The 24,317-nt window shown below is 34.3% G+C and overlaps 1 protein-coding gene across 1 annotated transcript; it reads left to right on the top strand.

The window, feature by feature from the left end:
• The first annotated feature begins 21,851 nt into the window (after positions 1-21,851).
• Positions 21,852-22,714, top strand: LOC140983627 (zinc finger protein GIS3-like). Its single transcript, XM_073450747.1, has one exon. The coding sequence runs from the start codon at positions 21,891-21,893 to the stop codon at positions 22,587-22,589; it is 699 nt and encodes a 232-aa protein (XP_073306848.1). The 5' UTR covers positions 21,852-21,890; the 3' UTR covers positions 22,590-22,714.
• Positions 22,715-24,317: the final 1,603 nt, after the last annotated feature.

Genomic DNA, 24,317 nt, shown 5'->3' with positions numbered 1-24,317 from the left:
GATATCTCCCTAACTGGTGGAGATACCAAGGCTTCTGTTGTGGAGGTGGTGACTACATAGATTCTGGACGTAAGAGGATAGAAGGCTCGAAGTCTATCGAGCACCTTCAATTACCTCTGGAACTGAAGAAGAGGATGGATGAACTAATGAAATTTGTACTTGAGATTGAAAACCAGACAGTTCATCAACATTAGTTGGGTCATTTGAGGCGTGCTATTCATTTTCCTACTTCTTCTCTGAAGTTGTAGAGGAAGGCATAACTAACTAATGATCATTTTCCCACACTTTCACCTTCATTTGCAAAGAAAATAGATCCATGCACAACTGATCATTGATTACAACAATATCATCGAAGGCGGTTGGACACTAGCTAGGGATCATACTTTTCCCTTTTTTCAGGATAGATAATTGTCAGTTTCTGGAGTTTCATCAGGCCCACGAGATAGAAACACCTTTGAAGGGCTTATGAAATAGTTCGAGTCTTTGTGGCCTTCAGAACACTTTTCTCTAAACCGATAGCTCTGTCATGAGCACCTTTCTTTTCCAACTTCTTCAAGTGATTGATTGTTCTAATCTCAACCCATTCATTGAAGAATTGGATTTATTCATCATCGTATTCATTGACCCCATTCATTAGAAGGTCAATCTGAGTATGAACTACAAAGACTTGTTTAGCTTCTGGCACGTAGACCATCAACTCCTTTCCTTTGGTCGAAGCTGTTAAAAATATGGATTCAAGTAATGATTTGGTGGACTGAATGAGATCTTTGATGATAATACCTTTTGGTCGTGGAGATGGAGGAAGAAATGAAAAACTAATCTGAAACATCTTATACTCATTTTTCTTTAAAATATACTAGAGAAAGTTTTTTTTTTCTTTAAATTTTTTTTTTCTTTCTTCTTTATGCTTTCGGCCGAATTATAAGTATATACATATTTATAATTTTTTATATTTAAAATAAACCAACCAACCTATTATTTGAAAATCCAAAAGAACACACTGCATAACGTAAAATCGTAAACCGTCCAACAAAACCTAAAACTAGCATTTTTCAGAATAGCAAAAACTCTTAAATCCTCTCAAAACCTCTCAAAAGCATTAAAGTCATAAAATCTTTAAAGTAATCTTAACGCGAAAAACTAGCAAGGTCATCGGGTTATGTGCACCATCAGTCCAGTTAGTTCAACCATCAATTCCTCCATCATCAACAAAATTGTGCTCACCTACATCGATCACGTCTAGTAAGTCTAATGTCTCAGCTAACCTTAACTATGATAACAAGTAATATATGTTGTTGCAATATTTGTTAACCGCAATTGTACGGTGTCAAGTTTTAGTACTCGGCAGAGCAGGATGTTGATCTCACAAGGAGTGCAATTTAATTATAAATTAAGTATAACAATTAAAATAATCAGACTTTATTTAGAAAATTAACTAGACTATTTGTTATTAATTACAAACTAAAATTAATGAAATCACGCAAACGTTTTAAAATCAGTGAGAATAAGAATCTAGAGGTACGATTTCACTTGGTCTTCATATATTCAATTATCATTGACATCAATATTTATAATTTCGACGCGTTTGCTGCCCAAGAATTCTCAACTATTTATACGGGATTTTTAACTGTTTACAGTAAATTTATAATAATTTAATAAAATAAAGTAAAAAAATTAGTATCTTAAAGTAATTTTTTCGCCTTTTCAAGAGGTGTGACTTGCAGAAATATATTTGTCATTATATATTTGCAGATAAAATTTTGATTTTGAACTTTTATTTGAGGTGAGCGTTGATATAAATTATATTACTTTAGTATTTGAAAATAAATTATGAATTTATCATAATTTTACGTTTCGAGTTTATGATTAAATGCTTAATTATGTTTCCATGTATTATTATTTATTCTTATTATTTTATATTATGAAAATAATAATAACAATACTTAATAGTATAATAATTACTATTGTTGTTGTTTTACATAGCTAGTATATGAAAAAATTAGTATAACAATTAATTTATTTTACACAAGTAATATAATATAAATTTTCTTATTATAAATATTGTTAATTTTATTTTTAATTACTTAAATACAAATAAATATTACAATTAATTTCATTTCTTATTATTTTATTTGACATGTGTAGTATGAAAACTTATTATAATAAAAATTATTATTTGTAGTATTATTGAATTATAAGATACAACTAAGAAATTCAATTTTTGTATTTAAAAATAATAATCAACATTTTTTTAGAAACAAATAATAATACTTATATTTATATTTATTGTTGTTGTTTTATATAGGTATCATAGAAAAAATTAAGTATTACAGTTAATTTATTTTAAACAAGTGATATTAAANATATAAATTTTATTATTATAAATTTTTTTATTAAAAAATTATACATTTAAATAATTTTTAAAAAAGTTTACATTTAAATGATTTTACTATTAATTTTTTTGCCTATTTAGTATGAAATTGATTATCATAATTATTTTTATTATTATTAACTTATTAAATAAAAAATTTATTATTATTTTTATTATTATTGATAGTAGTAGTATAGTCAAACAAATTTAGCATTATCATCATTATTATTATAATTAATCCTAAAAAAAATCAAAGCATATGTAAAATAATTTTAGAGTGTATTATTTTATGATATACCACATTTTGTCATTCAATTGTAATATAAAAAATTGTTATCGCCTTTTTATTTTGTGTAACCTCTTGAATTTTTTGCAGGAATGGACAGTGTGCCGGTGTTTTTATTCGTAGAGGTAATGTTATTATAGAATATCACACTGTAAAATATAGTATCACTGCGTTGAGGGCAACATGAATACCAAGATCTATTAATTTTCATGAATTGAAGTAAATAGTATACCGTCTGACAAATATTGAAAGTTCAAAATTTAACATAAAATTTTCAACAAAATATTCCTACATGGATAAGTCACATTGTGTAGAAGTACATCTTGACATCAATGGTGACAACAATTTACAGTTTATGCTGGATTATATTAACGAAATGCGGTGTATTGAGTTGTATATCGAAACGGATTTCATCGAGCATAATGTACATGTTGAGATTCTTGAATCATACATTTCATGTATAACTGAATCATAATTAAATTTGCCTTCAAAATCCTCATTTGTGAACCACAACTTAAAACGACCTATAGTGACTTAATTCTATTTTACTATGACCTCGAATTTTGACTTTTCTCACAATTCTTAGTATTAGAAATGGAGGTCCAAACTTGTAGTTCAAACTTACACAACCCAAATAGTCTTAGACAACATAATTCCAACACATATATCCACTTAATCCTAAGTTTCTTAATGACTTTCAAAAATTTCTCAAGTGCCTTTATTTCTTATAAAGCATAACATCTAAATTTTTATGAGTATACCATATATACTTACTTCCAAATATCATGATATTACTAGACTTTTAAGAACAAACATTTTTAATTTCTCCAAGACATGGTGTCTATCTCACTTCTTACATACGTCTCTCAAGTAACCTAACTATCAATCATATCCAACTTTCTAAAAAAAAATTTAACTATAACAAAAGTATACTTTTAACTCTCAAAGATCATAACTAAAACTAATGATACATGTAACTCAAACCTTATGTTCCCGAAAATTTGTTAACTTACTAATCCTATAACTTAACTAATTTATCAACTTTACCTTAAATTGTCATCACTCTAACTTTTTAATTTGCCACAAAATTATTTCACTAACGCTTAGATTTTCAAGCTCAATATTGATTCATTGTACAATGCCATTTATTACCATTCCTTATAGCACTATAACCAAGATATTTCAATGTTTTAAATATCCCTTCAAGCCTAAATCATCGAAAATTCCTATCATTTAAACCATGCAATTATAACTTATTGCTAAAATAGTCCTCAAATTTCTGAACAATTGAAAAATTAATTCTTAATTTCCTCGAAAATTATCCAATTGATCCTTAATTTCGAAAATTAGGATTTTAATCCATGAGTTCTTGGCATTCCTAATTTCATTCTATAGGTTTCCCGTAACATAAAGTTCAACAATTTTAAACTTATTAAACCCAAAATCAATTCTCATAATCAATCTTACATCTCCATCAAAACTTAAAATCTCAAATTATACATTTTTATAATTCTAAAGACCATCGCAGTCTTCGAATCATTATTCTTTATATGTAATTCTCAAAAATTAACTCAATTAGTAACTACGAATCTTCAGTATTTTCTTAGAAAATCTACATGTCCCACAAGCATTCGTAATCTTCATGATTAACTTATAACTCAAAAAGTAGAACATCAGTACTAAAACCCAAAAATCAATATAGCCAAATCATTTTCAACCTTTCCTAACGCCTATTAACCAAATTCTTAAACATATCCAATTCCACTACAAAGTCAGCATACATGAAATTCATATAATTTCTTATTTCATATCGTAACATGCATAAAAATTCTAAAGCATTTAACCTTTTAGCATAAAAAAAAAATCATGCGACCATGCTGGTTTAATTATAAAAATCATTTATCATACAAACATAAACAAAAATGACATTTAACTTCCAAAAGTGTTTAAACATGTAGCTTAAACGTGCAAACCATGTAAACATGTAGGTTGATAACATTAAAAACATTTTAACTTACAAATTTGAGGCTTGATGATTGAGCTTCTGAAGCAAGCAGCGTCACAACCTTTTACAAGAACCTAACTCTGATACCAACTGAAACGTCCCTAAACTTTTAGTAGTAATTTTTTTTTTAAATGTACTAAACTTCGGCCGGTACACATGCACACACATATGCATATAATTAAATCGAAACATTCACTTTTAAATAATTAAATAATTTCGAGTAACTGAATAAATCGACTGCAGTTAAATCTAAAAATCGTAAACAGTCAAACAAACTTAAACCTAGATATTTCAAAAATAGCATAAACATTTAAAATCCTTTCCAAAACACTTCTAAACATATCAGTTGTAATAATCCATGAAAAACTGTTTATCATAAAATACTAGTGCGGAAGAAACGCGAGATCCTCGAGTTAACGTGCTCCACCAGCTCAGCCAGATCAGTCCTCAGCACCTCTAATCTCCTCAAAATCATGCTCAGCTGCATCATTCACACCAAGTGAATCTAAAGACTCAACATGCCTTAACCGTTATAACAAGTAATACGTATAAAATCACAAGCAACAATGAAAATACTTGTAATTAAAATAACTTCAACATGTCATGCATAAACATATTTGTTTCCTGTCAACATATACATAAACATATCTTCTTCAACATATACGTTTTCTTTTATTTGAATTCAGATCAATAATTGTGACTTTCATATTAGATGTTGGTCGATTGATCAATCTTACGTATTACCATGATACCAGGCGGCAGGGAGACCAGCGATACTCTCACCCGTCAACTGGCCTTGGCCAAAACATGTCATCGTATTTGTGTTCATATTAGTCACAATCAAATCATCTCCTTCGAAATGTTTTATCGTATCCATCACTTATAAAAATTCTGACATATAACATTTTCTTGAAACCAAGCATGCAATATATTCTTTTACATTTTTCCATAAAATCCATATTCTTATAAAAATAAACATTTTAACATGTAACCCAGTTATCAGGACACTTCAGGGATTCCTAACATTATTTTTCATGCGCAAAATAACCGTTTGGCCCCTGAAATCCTAACTTGACCATTTTACCCCTGAACACTAAAATTTCGACCCGGACCTATCCAAACTTATCATGACATCTTAAAACACACTTTTAATTATTTCTTAGACGTAAAATTAAGCCTATCAATTAAGTTTTGAAATTCGTTTTAAACTTGGATCGGAGTCTGGTTTTAAACCGAATCAACCTAAAACTCAACCAAACTTTAACTATAGCTTACCAACACCTAACCATCCTTGCCCCCTCTAGATCAAGCCCTAAATCTACCCAAACGATGCCAACTCGTAGGCCACCCCTTGCTGCACCATATCAGACAAGTTTTAACCTATCTAGGGCCCTGACATGAGTCGTCTAAACCCTCTGGATACAGCCCATAAGCCGCATGCATAGTACCTCGATCACCTAAGCCATAAAGCCCTAAAATCGCAAACAACCCAAATCATGAAGAATTCGTTCGGCCCCTTTGAGCTGTCACACCAGACCTGTTCGAACCACTCCTAGGACACATATACACTCTCGAGCCCCCTTCAAGCCTGGAACTTGGCAACCCCTTTAACCATTCGAGAACACATGAATTACCTCAAGAAAATCAAGATTTCTCATGCCAAACCCATAAAAACGTGAATAAACCAGTAAATAAAATATTTTTCATGAAAGATCATTCAAAATAATTAATCTGATGTGAATTATGAGAAATGAAAGGTATTAGGCATGCCTTCGCGTCTAAACGCACGAAAAACCGCACAAACGAGACATAGAACGGACACCGGAGGGACGAGACACCTTTCCTATTGATTTCTTCTTGTAAAATTGAACCCAAACCCTGCTGTTAAACGTGTGTGAGATGGCTACCTAGAGGAGGAGAGTGGGGGCTAGGTTGGCGTGTAGAATGATAAAGAATAAAAGGAAGAATGGGCCTAATTTGTTTAAAATATTAAAGTGTAGTGGTATAGGCCCAAAAACCTAGTGGAACAAGCCTGTTAGACCTAATAGCACACACGTAAAATATTTCGTTTAATTATGTTTTCAAAAATATTACCTGAGCTCTCAAAAAGTCTTCCATTTTGCTAAAAAATGATTGTCGGTTTAACATATGACTCGACGTGTAAAAATACCATAAAAATACTCATTTTCAAAATTTCATAATAAATACGTCATATATTAAATAATTATTTAATTAAATTGTTTTTCTTAAACTGTCATCGATCCTCCTTCCACGTTCGAGCATCGATTGCTTCTAAAAAGTCCTATTTCGTGCATTCTAGAAATATATTCAAATAAACATGAAATCATAACTTAAACATCCATTTAATGCAATTAAAATAAATTAATTAAAATACATAAAAAAATTTGATAACTTGTATGAATGTGGTTCACGTGGACCTTCAAATTTTCGAGACGTTCCAGAGCCGCTTCAGATAGATGTTAAGTTATAACAACCGACCGAACTTCTTCTTCAATGCTTTTAATCAAAGCCTCCAAGGCTATTTGTTCTGAGGAGCTTGGTTCAGCATCCTGCTCAACTGGTTGGACAAGGTTAAAATTCAGCTGAATATCAGTGGCAACAGATCTGACCACTTTGTCAACATTGGCCAGTGATAACTCAGCGTCTGCGTAAATAGTTTTTCCAACTGGTGAAGATCTTGGAGGTGCAGAAGAAGTGGATGGCTGAAAGTCCTCAGGAATAGGATCAGTCACTTGCTCGTGACCCTGTTCAAGAAATGTCTCCTTGACTTGTTCGGACTGAGCTTCTGCTTGCTGATCCTGCTCAGTTGATTTTGGACTGCTGCTGGTCTCAACTGGTACAAATAACTGTTGATCCATTTCCCAGAGTTTCACTTTCATTTGAAGGGAGATAAGATCTGAATCAAGTTGCTGAAAAACTGCTCTGTCGTCATATGCAGTTCGACTAGTTGGATCGTAGTTCAGTTTTAGCTCGACATTAACTTCAGTTAGCTTCTTCATCCTCATGATGTCAAAGAAATAAGCTCTTCTCTCTAGAGCTTGAGCGATTGTGATGGCTTTCACTGCTTTCAAAACTGCAGATTCCAAAGCAATATATTTCTGTAGAACTGATTTGTTCTTCAGACGCTTCGCAAAGACTACAGTTCTGAATCGAACACATGAATCAAAATGCTTTAACTCTAGTTCACCAAACCCGTTAATGTCACTCCAAATGAGATCAATTTGAGTCTGAACTAAATTGGTTGGCCTTGGCTCTTCAATCTACTTGCCCTTGCCTTTAGAATCAGTCAGAGCATGAGAAATATTTAGCCCCGAAGAAGTTGTATCTACTCTTTCGTTAATTACTACTCCCTTGGGTTGCGCGATTGGAAGGACAGTAGGATGGATCACTGTAATGGGAGGTGCGCTGAGACCAACTAGCTTTAAAACTTCACCAGAGTCGGTGATGATCTTCAGAGGATGATCATCTAGCTTCTTCAGTTGAGGTTCTTCAACTGATTGCCTGACTGGAACTGACTGGATTGAAATGGCAGCAATGGGTGCCTCAGCTCCAGAAGACACCAGTCAAATCTCTGGAATGGATCCTGAAATAACAGCTGGTTTGGTCTTCTGAGATTGGCCAGTGCCTAAGAGTGTTACAGATATCTGCAGTTTCTTGGGTCTAGCAGGGTATTACAGGAAGTTCATACATGGCTTTTCTTCCATACCGGTGCCATTAACGGCATTGACGAAGAAGAACGTGAAGTTTGTTTGGGGACCCGAGTGCTAGGAGAGTTTCGACATACTAAAGCAGGCATTTCTTTCAATGCCGGTTCTAGCTATGCCATCATGGCAAGGAGAGTTTGTCCTTTATAAGGATGCTTCGAAGCTCGGTTTGGGCGCAGTTCTGATGCAGCATGAAAGAGTTATAGTCTACGCATCCCGATAGTTGAAGGTTCGTGAGAAGAATTATCCGACTCATGACCTCGAGCTAGCAACAATGGTATTCGCACTGAAGATATGGAGGCATTATCTGTATGGGTAGAAGTGAATGATTTTCACTGATCACAAAAACTTGAAGTACTTCTTCACACAGAAAGATCTGAACATGAGATAGCGGAGGTGGCTAGAGCTAGTGAAGGATTACGACTGTGACATTAGCTATCATCCGGGTAAGGCTAACGTGGTTGCAGATGCCCTGAGCAGGAAGAATGTTGTGATCACTCAGTTGTCGGTACAGAGACCGCTGCAGTCAGATATTCAGAGGTTTGAGGTTGCAGTTTATGCTATGGACGATGCCCCTAGTCTTTCTACCCTAACAGTACAGTCGACACTGAGAGACATGATTCTAGCGGGGCAGGCTTCGGACGAGCAGTTATAGAAGTGGAGACACAGGGATGAGTCGAAGGGCCTGAGGTTGTATACAGTTGAGGATGGCATAGTCAGTTATCATGACCGACTGTGGATTTCTAGCAGTGATTCCATGAGAGCAGATATCATAAGTGAGGCCCACAACACCTCGTACTCCATCCATCCATGGAGTGCGAAGATGTATAAGGATCTACAGACTCTGTATTGGTGGTCGGGCATGAAGAGAGATATTCCGCGTTTCGTCCCCGAGTGTTAGACATGTCAGCAGGTCAAGGCAGAGCATCAGAGACCTGCAGAGAAGCTGATATCACTCCCTATTCCCGAGTGGAAATGGGAGAACATTACCATAGATTTCGTGACAGGGCTTCCAAGGACGACAGAGGGATATAATGTCATCTGGGCGAGAGTTGATCAGCTCACTAAATCAGCACATTTAATACCGATCAAAAAGACTTTTACCATGAGTCAATATGCAGAGCTGTATATCAGAGAGATAATAAGACTACATGAGATTCTAGTGTCCATCGGGTAAAACAGGGATCCGATGTTTATGTCTACGTTTTGGAAGAGTCTCAATCAGGCATTGGGTACTAAGCTGCTATTCAATACTGCCTTCCTTCCTCAGACCAACGGACAGTCAGAGAAGGTGATTCAGATTTTGGAGAACCTACTAAGGGCTTGCCTGATCAACTTCCAGGGCAGCTGGGAGCCGAAGTTATCTCTCGTGGAGTTCTCACACAACAACAGTTATCAGGAATCCATCGGTATGGTTCCATATGAGGCATTGTACGGGAGCAAGTGTAGGTCACTGATGTATTGAGATGAGGTAGAAGAGAGAGCAGAGTTGGGACCAGATATAGTCAGTCAGACTGCAGAGTTAATGGTTAAGATCTGGGACAGGAAGAAGACCGCCCAGAGCTGACAGAAGAGTTAGGCAGATCAGCGGCGTAGGGATCTTGAATTCGCAGTAGGGGATCACGTATTTGTGAAAATCGCACCGATGAAGGGCGTGATGAGATTTAGAAAGAAGGGCAAGCTCAGCCCTATATTCATTGGACCGTTCGAGATCCTAGAGAGAGTTGGTACACTCGCATACAGAGTTCCACTTCGAACTACGTAACCTGACTGCATGCAATCTAGGGATTTAGTTAAAATATGTGTTTGATGATTTTTATGCATTGAATTCACGATCATTGCATAGATAGGTGTTTATTTTATTGTTTATTAAGGTTTCATGCATTATGGCTTTAAGTTGCATTTCGCGCCCGAACGAGTTAAGGATACCGAGGATAATCAGGAAAATGTTTTTATTTATTAATCATTTTTAATTATTTAATATGTGGTATATTTAAGTATGATTTTTGAAAATGGGTCTTGGTTGGGTATTTTTATCCGTTAGGTCATATTTTTAACTGCTATGCAAATTTTAGCGATTTGGAAGACGTTTTGAGGATGCGGGCAATATTTTCAAAAACTTAAAAGAAATATATTTCCGAACCGTTTTTGGGCTTGACAGATTTATTTTATTACTTAATAGGTCCAAAACCCTTTTTATCCCTTTAATTTTCATTAAAGGCCCATTAGTGCTTAATGTTTTCTACTTAAACTCTACCCTATCAAACCCTAACCCTAACCTAAACATTTGGCTGCCCCTCCTTTTCAGCAGCAGCATCTTTTTCGTGAGTTCCTTAGCAGCCATCTTGAGTTCTTCAAGGTTTTTCAAGAAAATTTCCTTTTTCACCTCTCCGTTGCAAGTCCTACGCGCATATCTTTAAGTTTTCGATCACATAATCGCTAAGGTACGCCATGTATCCCTTTTCATCATCATTCACACTATGTATATGCTGGTGTGTGTGTGTGTGTGTGTTTGCATGAGGTTTTCTTGCATCTTTTATATTGTCTCGTTTGTGTAATATTTTGTCACAAAAAAATGCTTTGATTATCATGTAACTCACGTTTTCTTTGTGTTCATGCAAGGGGCTGCCGAGTCATGATCCTAGGGGGATGTACACGTCCAGGAATAAGGCGTCAAGGGGCTGGAGTCGGTTGAGGGTCGAGAATTAGTAAGAGCAGATCGGTACTTCTTGGTTGTAGGACTCGGATGTGGCTAGATCGGGAGATTAGGGTGTTCCAGCCGTGCGTGGCTCAATTCCAGCCAGGAAGCTTACTCTATTGGGTCCGTGACAGGGCTGAGAGAGGGCCTTGAACAACTGGTCGTGGTCTTGAAGCCGATCGAAGAGGTTTGGTTGAGGGGTGGCTCAGTTGGCTCGCACCAGGGGGCTATCGGGTTGTTGCACTACACAGCGTGCATGGGGCTGAGGGTTTAGGTTAAGTCGGTCCAAGAGGGTCCAGATGTGGGCTAGGGAGAGGTGGCCCAGGTCTAGTCCTCAATGGTTAGGTCTAGGATCGAATAAGCGAGGGTTTGAGGCAACTATGGTTACGGTTTGTAATCGGTGGAAATTCCAGCAACTTTTAGGCGTGGTTCGTAGGTCCTAAGGGGTCTGGAACAAGTGTTTTAGGGGCTGGTTGTGTACGTTTGAGTCGCGGTTTAAGTTGGGAAAAATTTGGTTAATTTTCAGGTTTATTCGGGTTAAAACCGGAACCCTGGTCCAAGTTTTAAAAAGAATCGTGTAAGTTACAAAACGGATTCAAGGTTGTCTCTATGAAATGTTTATAATTATGTTTTTAGGTGTTTTAAAGAGTTTGGTTGGCTTCGGGTCGAAATTTTGAGGTCTAGGGGTAAAATGGTCAATTAGGGTTTCCAGGGGCAGAATTGTCATTTTGCACGCGCTCACGATTAGACATGTTTTTAAATGTTTATGTCATCACGAATATGACTTTTTATGTAAATATGAGAAATACGTTGCATGTTTGATTTTAAGGAAAAATTTTCGTATATGCATGATTTTTATAAGTGATGAATATGATGACATGTTTTGAAGGAAGGGAGTTGGTTGTGACTGATAATAATGTCGTTGATGTCCCCGCCGCCGGGTACTATGGCTATATGTAGATGAATCCATCGTCTAATACGATGATACGAAAGTCACAACTAATTAACGGAATTCAAATTAAGGAAACAAAAATGTATATGTTGATATGATGAGTTATGTTATGAATATGTTTATGCTTCGACAGGTCATGATTGTGCATAAGACTTTTTAAGATCATGAAATATATTTTTATTACGGTACTTTTCACTGTTTTCTGTTATGTATATGTACTTGCTATAACGTTACAGGTGTGTTGAATTTTTAGACTCACTAGGTGTGAATGATGCAGGTTAGCATATTGATCAGGGGATTGGAGGTGCTGAAGACTGAGTAGTCGAAGTTGGATGTGCGCACGCGAACCCGAGGACCGTATTTTCCGTACATTATGTTTTGAGTTGGGGTGGATGAATATTTTCTTACTCATTTATTTTATTATGCTGATGGTTATCAGGATCTTTACATGTTTCATATTTGTTTTATTCTTTTTAAGGGTTGTCGAATTGCCTATTTTTAAACTGCAGTAATTTTTACTTGTTAGTTAATTACTATTATTTTAAAAGGCGTAATCTGCAATGGTATTGCATGCATGCATAAAGATCTAGTTTAGAACCGAGATTACAAAAAAAATTAGTAGTATTTTAATTAGTAGACGTTTCATAACTAATCATAATTCAATTTTCCTCCTAAATTAAGCATTAGGATAAATCAATAAGCCCTAAAATATTTCTAAAGTAAGAAAATTTAGTCTCTAATAGTGGCTTTGTAAATATATCTGCTGCTTGTTGTTCAGTTGAGATGTATTCCAGTTTGATGTCCTTCTTGAGAGCATGATCTCCGATAAAGTGATGTCTGACTTCAATATGCTTTGTCCTAGAGTGAAGAACTGGATTATATGTAATCGCAATTGTGCTAGTGTTATCACAAAATATTGGTGAATCCTCTGTGATGACACTATAGTCTCTTAGTTGTTGCTGAATCCAGAGCAGTTGAGCGCAACAGCTTCCAGCAGCTAGATATTCTGCTTCAGTTGTGGAAGTTGCAATGGATGTTTGCTACTTCCTGAACCAGGAAATCAGTCTCTCTCCCAGAAACTGACATGATCCACTAGTAATTTTTTTTATCAAGTTTACATCCTGCATAATATGCATCTGAATAGTCAAGTAAATTGAAAGATGATTCTTTAGCATACCGTAAGCCCACATTTTGTGTTTCTTTAAGATATTTCAATATCCGTTTAGCAGCTGAAAAATGCGATTATATAGGATTTTCTTGAAATCTAGCACACATGCAGACAAGAAACATAATATCATAACGGCTAGCAATTAAGTATAGTAAAGAATCTATTAAACCTCTGTAGAGTGACATCTCAACTGATATTCTCCTTTCATCTTTATCTAATTTAATTGATCAGCTCATGGGAGTACTTGCAGTTGAACATGTTTCCATACCAAACTTCTTAAGAAATTCCTTCGTATATTTAGTTTGATTGATAAATATACCAGTTTACATTCTCTTCACTTGCAGACCAAGAAAGAATGTCAATTCACCCATCATACTCATCTTCAATTTATCCTACATTAACTTAGAAAATTTCTCGCATAATATGGAGTTAGTTGACCCAAAAATAACATCATTAACATAAATTTATATAAGTAAAGTATTATCTTTCTTTGTAAATTTGAATAGAGTTTTGTCATCTGTTCCAACAGTGAAATCATGACTAGTTAAAAATTTTGATAATGTCTCATGCCAGACTCGGGGAGCTTGTTTGAGACCATATAATGCTTTGTTGAGATGATAAATGTGATCAGGAAATAAATGATTTACAAAACCTGGTGGTTATTCGACGTAGACTTCTTCTTGTAACTGACCATTGAGGAATGTGCTTTTGACATCTATCTGATATACTTTGAAGTTCTTGAAAGAGGCGTAGGCTAGGAATATTCTTATTGCTTCAAGTCGAGCAACTAGTGCATAAGTTTCGTCATAATCGATTCCTTCCTCTTGTCTGTACCCTTATGCAGCCAACCTGGCTTTGTTGCGCACAAATGAACCATATTCGTTCAGTTTGTTTCTGTATACCCATTTTGTATCTATAATCGAGTTTGAAAGTGGTCTTGGAACTAAAGTCCAGGCATTGTTATGGATAAACTGATTTAGATCTTCTTGCATAGCATTTATCCAGCTCGGATCAATTAGAACTTCATCGGTTATCTTTGGTTCAAATTGAGAAATAAATGCAAAGTACACAAATAAATTAAACATTTGATTTCTAGTTTTTACCGGATCAGATGAATTACATATCACCAAGTCTTGTGGATGTGATTTGCTCCATCTGTAGTTGGCACTGATTGGATCATTTTGCGTAACTGTTTAAGGTTGTAATAGAACATTTCCTTCAGCATCAGTTGCAATAGTTTCAGTTTGAATTTGAATATCATCGTATTGTTCCACAAACTGACTGTTAGGAATAATTTTTTGTTCAACTATTTGATCCACCACTTCTGGTTCAGGTGTTTGAAAGATGTTTCGGTTAATGTGAACTTCTTCCCTATCATCCTCCAAGCTAATTTTTGTTAAGCGATCAGTCAGCTCAACAGGATCTATTGGCTTATCAGTTAGAGTATATTCATCAACTATAACATGAATTGATTCTTCTACATTAAAAGTATGCTTATTAAAAACTCTGAAGCTTTGCTAACTAAGGAATAACTAAGAAAAATTATTTCATTAGATTTAGCATTAAATGTTAAATAATTTTTGCCATTGTTATGAATAAAGCATTTACAACAAAATATTTTGAAGTAAGACACCACGCTTTTCTTTCCATGCCAGATCTCAAATGGCGTTTTCAAATGATTTTTATTAATCATTGATCTGTTCTTTGTACAACAAGTAGTGATTACTGCTTATGCCCAAAATATCTGAGAGATAAAGGAAAGAGCAAGCATTGTTCTAGCTGCTTCTTTAAGAGTTCGATTTCTTCGTTCAGCTACACCATTTTTTTTGAGGTGTTCTTGCGGCTGAGAACTCATACTTGATTCAAGAATTTTCTAAAAATAGAGAAAGGTTTTGATTGAAAAATTTAGTCCCTCGATTAGATCTTATTCTGTTAATCTCAACTGATTTTTCATTTAAAAGTCTTTCGAAAAGTTTAATCAGTTGTGCAACAGTTTGGTCTTTGAATTCGAGAAAAATAACCCAAGTAAATATTGAAAAATCATTGACAATTACTAGGGTGTATTTCATTCCTCCAAAACTCGTGACTGGTATAGGACCAAACAGATCCATATGCAACAATTCTAAGCATCTGGAAGAAGATTTTCTCCATTGTTTTTAAAAGAAGATCTTACTTGTTTACCAAACTGACATGTTGAACATATTTTATCTTTTGAAAATTCAATCTTAGGCAGACCAGTTACAAAATCATGACTACTCAGATAAGCGATGGATTTGAAATTCAAGTGGTTCAACCTTTTATGTCATAATCAGTTATTGGATAGATTAGAAGCGACAAGATAAACTGGTTCACTAGGTTGATTAGTCCACCTTCCTTTATAAGTTTTACCACATTGATTTCCTGTCATGATGATGTTACCAATTGAGTTCTTAACTGTGCAGGTGTGCTTGTTGAACTCAACTGAGAAATTTGTATCACATAACTGACTTATGCTAATCAAATTATATTTTAAATTATCAACGAGTAGAACATAATTAATAATAATATTACCACAGATAAGCTTATCCTTACCCACTGTTCTACCTTGAGAGATATCTCCAAAACTGATTTTTGGACCAGAGTATGTGATTAGTTGAGATAGCAAATCAGCATCCCCTGTCATATCTTGAGCATCCGATGTCCAGGTATCAGATTGAATTTTTAGTTGATGTACATGTCACCTGCAACCACACACAATAAATAACTTTTGTACCCACATCTATTTGAGTCCTACACTGATTAGTCTTTTAGAAACCCAGATTTGGACCAGTCTAACTGACTTTCCAGTTGTTGCGTTCCAGATAGTTTTTCTTGTTTTGTGTGTGCTTAATGTGTTGTGTGCAGATGAGACAATATTTGTTTTTAGACTTGTTTACCTGGTTTTTCATCCGATATCTTTTCTGAACAGACTTACGATTATAATAATTGAAATAGGCATTCATAGAGTTCTGGTTTTCATAACTGAACCATTTAGGTGACCAGTTTCGTGAATCATTTGAACTCATATGGCTATATCTGATTCCATACCTCTTAGCCTTGTTCTTATTTTCAATCGTTTGTTCAACTGGTTTACTTGGTTCTGATTGCTCATGTACCACAACTGATTTTTCAAAGTGAATATATTTCCTTTTGCACATGTTCAGTTTTGGTTTGGTACCACTGGTTGAAGATTCATCTAGGCTATTAAAGTCTAAACCAGATTTGTCAGTAACTGATTTTTGTAAATCTTGCATTTCAGTCAATGCGACTGATGAATTATTACAAGTTTGAATCAAATCAGTTTTTCTTGAATTCTCAAGCTTCAGCTGCCGAATCACAGATTGGTTCTCACTCATTTCAGCTTTTAGCTCAGCAATCTCCTTTGTTAGACTCAACAGTTCAACTGATTCATAATGATCAGTTTCAGTTTTATTGTCTTGAGGATCAGTTTGCTTTTCTTTGGCCTTCTCAAATGAGAGAGAAAGTTTTTGATACTCATTAACCATATCGTGTAATGTGGAAATAAGTTCTTCCTGCGTAAAATAAGTTGAGCTGAAATCAAATACCTGCTCGCTACTTGATTACATATCTGTATCATTAGCCATAAAGCATTTTACTTCTTCTTCATCGCTGGAGCTGCTCGATTTCTCATATTCTGATTATTCACTGTCAGTTTCAGCCCATTTGGATTTGCTTTCTTCGGCTAATAGAGCTTTATGCTTCTTTTTGAATGATCTCTTGTCATCCTTAGCTCTCCTTCTCCGCTCAAATGATTTCTTTTCTTTTTCGGCTGAACATCGACTATCCTTCTTTGGCATAGGACAGTCAGCAATGTAATGTCTAGTTTTGCCACAGTTGTAGCAAGCATTTGGTTTATCCTTGGAAATTCTTGTGAGAATGTCTTTGAAAGGATCCCTGGTTCTTTCTTATAAACCTTCCAAACTTCTTGATGAACAATGACATGGTATCATTGCTCAATTGTTCTACAAATTTTTTAGTTGAACCAGTTGGTTCAAGTTCTAAGTCACTGAGAGCAGTTGTAACTGGTGGAGTCGATGGTTCTCCCTCTCTCGTCTGTAGTTCAAATTCGTATGCCTTGAGATCTGCAAATAGATCGTGTAATTCCACTTTGTTGAGATCTTTATATTATCTCAGTGCCATTGTTTTCACATCCCATTCTTTGTGAAGACCACGAACAACCTTCAATGCAATTTCTTTATTTGAATACACTTTCCCTAGTGCATTCATTTCATTTATGATGCTGCTAACTCGTTCATCAAACTCGTTCATTGATTCTCCAGTCTTCATTTTGATTTTATCAAACTTTTATCAAACTTTCGTACTGCGACTGAGAGTTTATTTTCTTTTTTCTGCTCATTGCCTTCGCACAACTGAACCAGATTTTCTCAATTTTCTTTGGCAGTTTTGCACATATTGATTTTGCTAAAAGTATTTTTGTCCTAGGTTTTATACAAGATATCATTGGCCACGTTGTCCAAGTTTGCTTTCCTTTTGTCTTCAGCTGTCCACTCTTCACGTGGTTTTTCAATACGGTGAGGTCTCCATCAGTTAGAGCAACAGATGTGTTAGCTTTCATAATCTTCATAGTTCCGTCAGTTATGGCGTACCGCATGTCGTCTTCTTGTGCAAATAAATGAGCCTGAATTTTGATTTCTAATCATTGAAATCTTCTCTTGAGAACTTAGGGCTTTTGTTGAATGAAGACATGATGATCAGGCGTATAAATAGAAAGTATTCAGAAACAAGATTTAAACCGCTCTAATACCACTTGTTAGGATTGGTTTGGAAAGTCAAAGTGTTTAGAAGGAATGGTTGAATAAACACTTAGAGCTTTTCTTTTCTTTTTAAAATATGAGTCAGTTTGGTGATAAACTGAACTCAAAAATCTTGTTATCAATATCAATAAGTAAACTATTTTAAAGTGCAGAAATAAACCAACAGATAGATTGAATACTCAAACAATAAATAAGGTATTGAACACGAAAATTTTTATGGATGTTCGAAGACTTCAGATGCTCCTACGTCACCATTTCTATCACAACGATAGGTTTTCACTAAAAGGATTTAATTGATTTTCACTAAAATGTTTTGATTGATTGCAGCAACTGTAATAACCCATTTCAGTTTGGACTTAAAGACTGTCAAACTGAAACTCTTAGTCTCTACTAACTTATCAGTACTTCAAACTGATTTTCTTATTCAGTAACGTAGCACAACTGATCTAAAAAGATCAAATATATCAATGTAACGTGCTAGTGTTTATGCTCAAATAATAGCCTGAATGCTATGAATATGACTATGAAGTGTGAGATTTTTGTCTGTAAAAATATTGCAACTGATCTTGAATGAGTAACTGGATCTTTCAATTTTTCTCTTTTTCAAAAATTCTCAATCAGTCTTTTTACTGAACTCCTCAGGTATTTATGGGATTTTCTCCAATGGTAACATTGAATGCATTAACTAATACATATCCGTTGATTCGTCTTTTCTGAGTGTGCCAACATTCTTTTGACAATAGTACGATGTTGCAGTCAGTTGTGCGCTCCTTCTGTCATTAGTACGACATTGCAGCCTGCTTAGTATGATTTGTCTGTTTCAACGTGTCAAACTGAGCAGGAGTTAGACAATTCGACTGATCAGTTGAACTGACTTAAAGCATCATGTTCAGTTCCAACTGATAATCCATTCAGTTGAATTACTAATTCAGTTATCTTTGTTCAGTTCCATTATATCCGATGAATTATCTCATTAATCTTCAGTTTGGATAATCTTCAGTTCGGATAACTTCAGTTGTATGATTTCAATTTTGCTGATCAGTTCTGCAAACTATGGCACTTTGTTTGTCAAACTCCGAAACCTTTAATTCTAACAATAAGCTTTTATAATGACAAAAACAAAATCGAGCTGTTTCAAGGTTTATCTGTCATTCTTATGTATTTACATGTTTCTATCTGCTGGACAAGTCAAGTCGCTCATTGCATTATCAGAAGCTCAAGCTACAGACATCATCAGAAGATCATCACCTAGATCTTCTTCTAACCTTACTGCCTTAATCGATGAAGTGTTCAGAATCAAATCGTCCAAAATCTAACTGTACTCCAACCGATCAAATATTAGCAGATCAATTTGGATATCATGAACTTAAGTTGATCGATGTTATCAGATAAAGTGTCATGTACAATATCTTACCAACTCTAAATTAACCGACCGTTAAGAGACTTGGTATATAAATGTGCAGATTGATCAGAACATCGAAGACAACAATATTCAAGTATTTACAATATGCAATATACAAGATTCCGAGCACTCGTATTGTTTCAAATATCAAGCTGCTCACCAGCACATGCTTGCTTGTTCATATCAGATCAACATTGATCAACTTGAATTGCCTTACCAACTCCAGTCATTCAAAGCTATCTGTTGGAAAAAAATATTGTTTCTGGTTAACCAAAGATTCTTAATTTGCCAGAGTTTTTTGTTTAAACTTATCACTATGATTCAGTGATAAGTCCCAATAGAAATGGGTTGGTACAAAGGTTGTACCAATCAAAGTATTTTTTAGCAGATTCCTTCCTAAGTGGAAGAAGAGTTGAAGTAAGAGTTGTCATCTCGAATATCCATAAAATCTTGTTTTTTTTACTTATGCATTCACTTTTGTTTGCCTGTTTATTATCTAGCATATTTGTAATCGATTGATTGTACTGAATATATACTATATCACTAGTCTAATCGGACCGTTTTCGCACTCAAAATTCTTTTTAATGGTCCACTTCAGTCTAATCGTTCAATAAAACTGTTTTAAGAGATAAAAACTATTAAAATCAACTCAATTTTATCAAAATATTTCGACAGAGTTTATTCACGCTTCTAAAATCTGTTCCAATTCTAACACATACAAAAACAGCCAACTTCAACAGACTCTTGCCCCTCCCAATTTTATGTGTCATTAGATACTTAGCCAAAGTACAATTCTGCATAAAATCTATTAGTTACATGATACATAAACTAGACTTTGTCTGGATTTATAAATTTGAAATGATTGAATTCGGTTCTGAATAAGATTGAATTCGGTTTTGACTTATTCAGAACGACAAAATTCAAGTGAGTTTAACTTTTAAATGTACTCCACATCAAGTTTAGCTACTTCAATATACATTAATTGTAGTAGATTCAAATACAACCAAGACTGGAGTGATTTGAAATATATTTCTCCAATCAAATATCTTCTTTTAAAAAAAATCCATCAATCCAAGTGCAAAGTACGATTTAAGTAGAAATATAACAATTAAGATAAAAAAAATTTGTTACACCAATAAGATATTATTGTTTCTTCTAAAAAATATATAAAATAATTTCTAATTTTTCAAACTTTAATGCAAACATTTGTTTGTACAGCAAAGACGAAATTCATCCCCTCTAAATTCAAAGTAAACTTAAGATAAATTATTACATTTCATTATATATATAATTTTTAAATTTGAAAGATATTTGTACATTTACTCTACCTGCATGCTAATAATGATAAATGAAATTTCTACTCTTAATATTATTTTAGGTGCTACGTTTTCAAGATACAAAAATATTTAAAGTTGAAGGGTTAAAATGGAAAAAGAAAACATAATGTACCAAATTATTTCTTCTATCTATTTTTATTCATTATTATTTAGACATTTTGGGAATTCTGGTACAAAGTGTCATACGATTTCTTATGCATTTTTATTCATTTTCTTGCCGAAGCGCAGACACAACAATAATCAGCGTGAACCATATCAATGATATTCATTGCTGCATAATAACTATGTCAGTAAAATATTGTATTAAGTCTTATTTCACTAATTTGATACCTAAATTCCAATTTATATCGGCTTATAAAATAAATTTTTATATTTTCTCTATTCTTTTTTGTGTCTTTTCCCTGATAAATGACTGGTGAAATTTGAAATTTGAAGTGTGCATATATAATAGTAAAATTTGGCGAGCGATGATGCGTACACAGACTAAAGAAAATTTTTTAAACCTGAAAATTGTCAAAGTCGGATTTTATTCTCTTCAACTTTGTTCTATGTTTGAAGTGACGTTATAAAATTCAAACTTCCATATTGAAAAATGTTGATATATCATATGTCACGTTAGCTCTACGACGAAAATGACCAAAAACAAACAAAAATAAAGTTTTTAAGACTAAATCCAAATTGCAAAGCCAATGATTTATTGGCCTAGTGGTAAGAGTGAGGCTCCAAGACTCCAATGATCTTGGATTCAAATCTTATTTGTGTTATTAATTTAGATTAGATAGACCCCTCATTTAATTTCCTATTGTATTAAAAAAAGTAACAAGTTATTAGATAATAAAAATGTAAAATTAACATCTTAAGGACTAAATTCACTATTTTTAAAAATAAAATATAATTTGTGATATTATGAATAAGAGGTATTTTGAGAAAATTAAAATAAAAATGGTTCGTATAATATGTGATATTTAATGATATTGATAATATAGGGTGTATAAAATTTTTAATTTTTAGGTTTAAAAAATTTGAAAATCTTTTGAGCTTGTATTAATACCCCTTCTTGAACGAAACATCAACTGTCCTGAATAACCAATTTTCAGTCTCTACACCTCTTTGTCGCTAAAAACTGTACCGAATGGCCAAGCTAGAGTACCAAAACAAATCATGCAAAAGCATCACAACCAATAATGGTCGTTTGAAACTCTTTGGCTTCAACATGACAACCGATCAAAATCAAGATCAACAACTTGAAGTCGACTCCGCCAAAAACCCGTCAGCCCCGCAGGAAGCCGGTGGATTACCGGCGTCTGATGGGCGGAAGTACGGATGCCAGTACTGCTGCCGTGAATTCCCAAACTCACAGGCCCTCGGTGGCCACCAGAACGCTCACAAGAAAGAACGTCAGCAGCTCAAGCGTGTCCAAATACAGGCCAGCCGAAACGCCGCCGTCTCTTTCATGCGCAACCCCATGATCTCCGCCTTCACTCCGTCGGCCCATCTTCTATCCCCAGCCGGATCTGTGGTGGTGTCTGCGGCGTCGGGCCAATCTCCGTCGTGGGTTTATGTCCCACGCGCGGTGGCACCATTCCAGGTCTCGCATGGGGGCGTGTTTCCGGGTTCGACGGGCGGGAGCAGTGTGGGGAGCTTATCGTACGTGGGGAGTGCGGGGGAGTCGAGCGTTAACGTTATTGGGCCACAGCAGCAGATTAAGGCCCAGAATAGAAGATTATATGGTCCTTCATTGAGTAGGTTTTCTAGAGTGAATGATGGGCCCACATTAGATGACTCATTTGGCCTCGATTTGCATCTCAGCTTAGCTCCAGCCGCGCCGTAGAGTGTTATGGAGTCGACTTGGTTAATCAGCCGGAGAGCCGTTTCTAGTTTGTCCTAGTTGAATCCTTCATTTTCCGATTTATTAATTTATTTGTTTTTATCGCATTCGGCTGAGAAATAATTTTTCGCAAATCGACTTAATTTTTTAAAAAATATTTTTAAATCAATGTAGTTGAAATCCATTAATTATTTTTAATTGTCTCATTGAGCATATTAATTCCAAATTTTTTAATAGCGTTTACTAAAACAAATATTGGGGTTTTTGACTTCGTTTCTCTTCCATTAAATATTATATTTGACACTTACCTTCCTTAAACATGTTATAAAGGGGTGTCAATCGGGTCGGGTTTCGGGTCAACCCGCGATTTTTTTTATTTCAACCCGAACTCGAAGCAATTCGAAAACCCTCAACCCGAACACGAACCCGTCTAACCCGACTCAACCTGTCTAACTCGATTTTTTTTATTTTTTCATTTTTTAAAAAAAATTAATGAAAAAATTCTAAAAGATAAAAAATAATAATAATATTTTAATTTAAACATATAATAACAAAATTTTCAATTTAAATTTGAAAGTTTAATGTAAAAAATTAAAAGTATATTTACTAAATCAAATAACAATTGTTAAAAAAATAAAAAATATACAAAATAAATATGAAATTATGAAAATTTATCATATAAACATACAATATATAAAAATATAGGTAATATTTTCAAAAAAAAAAAGTTTTCGGGTCAACCCGCGACCCAACCCGACACAACCCAAAACCCATATAACCTAGCACTAACCCGAACCCGAAAAACCATGACATGAACCCGACCCGAACCTGAAAAACCCCAACCCGAACCTGATTTTTTTCGTGTTGGGTCGTGTCAGGTTGACGGGTCGTGTTGCATTTTGTCACCCCTAGTTATAATTCGTACACTCGATAAGAAAAATAATGTCAAATACAGCGAAAGCAAAAAACAAAAAAAAATATATTTATAAATTCGTCATTGGATTATATATATGAGATGAGTAGGTTGTGTTGGAAGATCATCACAAACGACTAAAATAAATACTTAAAGTTCTTACAAACAAAATAAATAAATAAAAAAGTTAGGGTTACACACTGCAGGGTGGCACAGGAAAGTGGGGGAGACAGCAAAATGAACCGAGGCATCGACAAAATGTAATGTTAGTTTGATGTATAATCTTGGTCAAATATTTATCATTAATGATTATTTTTTCCAAAGTAACCTTTAATTAAACATCTACTAAAGACTGTGTATCAAGCAAATCTTAAAAATTTAAAAGGTTATAAATCAAAATTCTGGTCAAATAAATATTAAATTTAAAATTTCCTCATAAAAATAGAATATATACTTGAGGCTAAACATGGATTAAAAAAATGAAAATTTTATAAGGAATATAAGGGGGTGATCAACGCCCTTACTCTCGACCAGACCGGTGCGCTAAAAATTAGGGTTTTGGGATCTAAAATACAGGTAGATGATCACTTTCGAGTCCATCTCCATTGTTATCTAGGTCACACAAAATGGGCACCCAAAATTTAATTGGAGAGAAGTGACGAGAGCTTAGAAAGGGTGAATTAATGAATATTGAATCGAAAATTTTATATATTTTTTAAAAAGTTATATATGAGAGTTTAAAAAATCTTTACAAAAAAACTCTATTTAATATTCGAAATTTTGCGTAAAAATCTTGATAATAATAATAATAAGAGCAC

This window comes from Primulina huaijiensis, chromosome 8 (assembly GCF_012295235.1).
Source record: "Primulina huaijiensis isolate GDHJ02 chromosome 8, ASM1229523v2, whole genome shotgun sequence".
Classification (NCBI taxonomy): domain Eukaryota; kingdom Viridiplantae; phylum Streptophyta; class Magnoliopsida; order Lamiales; family Gesneriaceae; genus Primulina; species Primulina huaijiensis.
Note: the sequence above shows the minus strand (reverse complement) of the source record. Positions and strands in the feature narration are given on the sequence as shown.

What these genes read in the sequence shown, in the direction of transcription:
- LOC140983627 (XM_073450747.1), top strand. Translation starts at nt 21,891, where the DNA reads ATGGCCAAGCTAGAGTACCAAAACAAATCATGCAAAAGCATCACAACC.